This window comes from Triticum urartu, chromosome 6A (assembly GCF_056163025.1).
Source record: "Triticum urartu cultivar PI428250 chromosome 6A, HENAU_Tu73, whole genome shotgun sequence".
Classification (NCBI taxonomy): domain Eukaryota; kingdom Viridiplantae; phylum Streptophyta; class Magnoliopsida; order Poales; family Poaceae; genus Triticum; species Triticum urartu.
This window is the reverse complement of record NC_141878.1, coordinates 555,527,002-555,529,545: the sequence shown is the minus strand read 5'-3', so window position 1 is coordinate 555,529,545 and position 2,544 is coordinate 555,527,002. Positions and strand designations below refer to the sequence as shown.

At 51.1% G+C, this 2,544-nt stretch overlaps 1 protein-coding gene across 1 annotated transcript; it reads right to left on the bottom strand.

Moving 5' to 3' along the window:
- Window positions 1–1,151: 1,151 nt before the first annotated feature.
- On the bottom strand, window positions 1,152–2,196 carry LOC125512670 (18.6 kDa class III heat shock protein). Its single transcript, XM_048677766.2, has 2 exons — window positions 1,774–2,196; window positions 1,152–1,652 (listed from the first exon to the last, which is right to left on the bottom strand). Exons 1-2 carry the CDS (start codon window positions 2,029–2,031, stop codon window positions 1,374–1,376), a joined length of 537 nt encoding a protein of 178 aa, XP_048533723.1. The 5' UTR covers window positions 2,032–2,196; the 3' UTR covers window positions 1,152–1,373.
- Window positions 2,197–2,544: the final 348 nt, after the last annotated feature.

Below are 2,544 nucleotides of genomic sequence, written 5' to 3'. Positions count from 1 at the left end.
ATCATATCGAGCTTCCTCAGATGATCAAATGTAATATACGAGTATAAATGTTCTTGTGTTTGTATTTTCAAATTATATCTAATCCCTATTCCAAAGCCTTCTGCAACATTCACTCCGGTGATTTTTTTTATTAATGCAGGATCGTAACCTAACTACACTCACACTACACTTGCATGTAGCACTTCACATTCTCTCGTCGTCTTCACCACCTGTGAATAGAGCTAGGACCTTTTGAACATCATGTTGTTCTTGAGAAGAAATGCATATCAAATTTCATCGCGCCCACATCGACAACAAAGGAGATGTCTGTCAACAGCAACTAGAGGATTGTGAGAGCACGAGGCCACCTCTCCTCGCTCCTCGAGGAGGGACCTAAACTACTGTGTGCAGTGTCACATTCCACTAAAATACGTCGAGAGTATGCTGCTAGTTTTGTTACGGTCAGAGAGTGTGCAGTGTCATGTTGCACTAGAATACGGCGAGAGTATGCTAGTCTGGTCACTAATACAGATCTACATACTTGACCAATAGATCCTGATGCTTCCAAATCCTAGGATGTGAACAACGTTGCGAAAGCAACTCCAGGTGGCTGTGAAGCTCTACTCTACTCCTAGCTCGGCTCAGGTTTCGAAGAATGACTAATGGCCATGTTCTATCTTTCTTCTCACGTTAAATAGAAGCACACTACTCTCTCACCTTGAATAGAAGTACTATCACATTAGCTCGGATCTGTGGTGAAGCAACTGCTATTAACTTGGGTCTGGTGTGAAGCATCAATGCTTCTATGCATTTAATCTTGCTGTTCCGTGCAAGTAATCCGATATAAGGAGGGCATGGGTATCCATGACGTCTTGTGCTCCCTTATAAATCATATTTGCTTTTGAGTTTGTTTCAATTACTACACTAAAGATTCACTCACTGCGTTTTGGATTTATTTAGATCATGACACTTGAGAACAGAGTTAATTTAATAGATCGTGGAACTCACAGAGAGGGGTTGACAGATCGTGCCGTCGTCGATTGCTGAAGGGAACGAAACAGAGTTCTCACTCTATTTTCCCCTAAGATTACGTGAAAAACGTATGAAATCCCGGTACTGAATCCAGGCACGCGGCTGCATTCGATCAAGCGGGGTTAGAATAGATACAGAGGTTGATCCGACAGCTAACAATTCGTGCTCCATAGTTCCATTAACAGCAAGATTCACAAAAGACGACCACAACTAATCCCCGGCCAGACCACGAACAGAGCATGAGACCACAAGAGAAGATCCCAAATCTACCAGACACGACACACTACTCTACTGCTACACTGATCACTGCTGACAAACGCCGACGAGGTACCGAAAGCTGGCGTGAGGGAAGGCTCGAACGATCAGGCGATGGCGACCTGGACGGACTTGGTCTTCTTCTCGGGCGGCGGCTGCTTCTTGACGGTGACGGTGAGCACGCCGTTCTCGCAGCGCGCGGCCACGGCGCCGGCGTCCGCGTCCTCGGGCAGCCGGAACTTGCGCACGAACGACCGCGGCGACGCGCGGCGCTCCAGCCGGATGTAGCGGCAGTCCGCCTCCTCATCCTCCCGCTTCCGCTTCCCGTTGGCGCCGCCGTTGCTGGCGCTCTTCATCACCAGCACGTTGTCCTCCTCCAGAGTCACCTGTTCGTTCATTCAGAGCGCGCACAGGCACAGACGTCAGTCAATCGCGCCACCCCTGGCCGAGTTGACGAGTTGGGACCAAGAGATGCGGGGGACGGGGCCGAGCGGCGCACGCGCGTACCTGGATGTCGGACTTGGAGAGGCCGGGGACGTCGAGCAGGAAGGCGTACTCGCCGGGGGTCTCCACGATGTCGACGGGTGCGCCGCCGCCCACGCCCCCGGCCCCAATCTGCGCGCGGGGGTGGCCGTGCCCGAGCGCGTGGGCGGGGTGGTGGTGGGCGTGGTCGCGGTGGTTGGCTTCCGCGGCGGCGAGGCGCTCGAGCACCTCCGGCAGGTGGACGAGGCCGGCCACGGCGGGGGCGAACAGCAGCTCGGCCATGGCTTCTTTCTTCCTCGGGTTGGTTCCTCGCTGTGGGTGGGTGGGAACTGAGATGGGACGGTGCGAGTCGACTTGGAGAGCTCGATTGAGTGGATTGGATTGGATTCTGCAGTGCGGAGCGGAGTGAGGGAGAGGGGAGTGGTATAAAGGAGGAGGAAGAAGGTTCGAGATGTTGCCGGGGGCGGCGCGTGGCGCGTCCAGAAAGATCCGGAAGCGAATGGAACAACCTAGTGCTGTACGAGACTGATCTAGGGGAATACTGCTGCTGTTCTGGATTTGAACACGGGCCCGTTTTGTGTCGGCCTGTGGGCTGAAAGAAAAGCTCGATGTTTCTCTTTTACTTTTCTTTTTCCGTTTCTTTTCAGTTTACGAGACATACCGCGTTTTATCATGGTTTTCTTGCTGCTTTTTTAGTTTCGTGTTTGGTTTTCTTTTCTTTTTTATAATTTTTTAATTTTCTTTATTTTTTTCTTATTTTCTATTTTATAATTTGTAGCATTTTTCAAATTCACA

What these genes read in the sequence shown, in the direction of transcription:
- LOC125512670 (XM_048677766.2), bottom strand. Translation starts at nt 2,031, where the DNA reads ATGGCCGAGCTGCTGTTCGCCCCCGCCGTGGCCGGCCTCGTCCACCTG. An exon ending in TCTCCAAGTCCGACATCCAG is followed by an intron (nt 1,653 to 1,773) that starts GTACGCGCGTGC and finishes ATGAACGAACAG; the next exon opens with GTGACTCTGGAGGAGGACAA.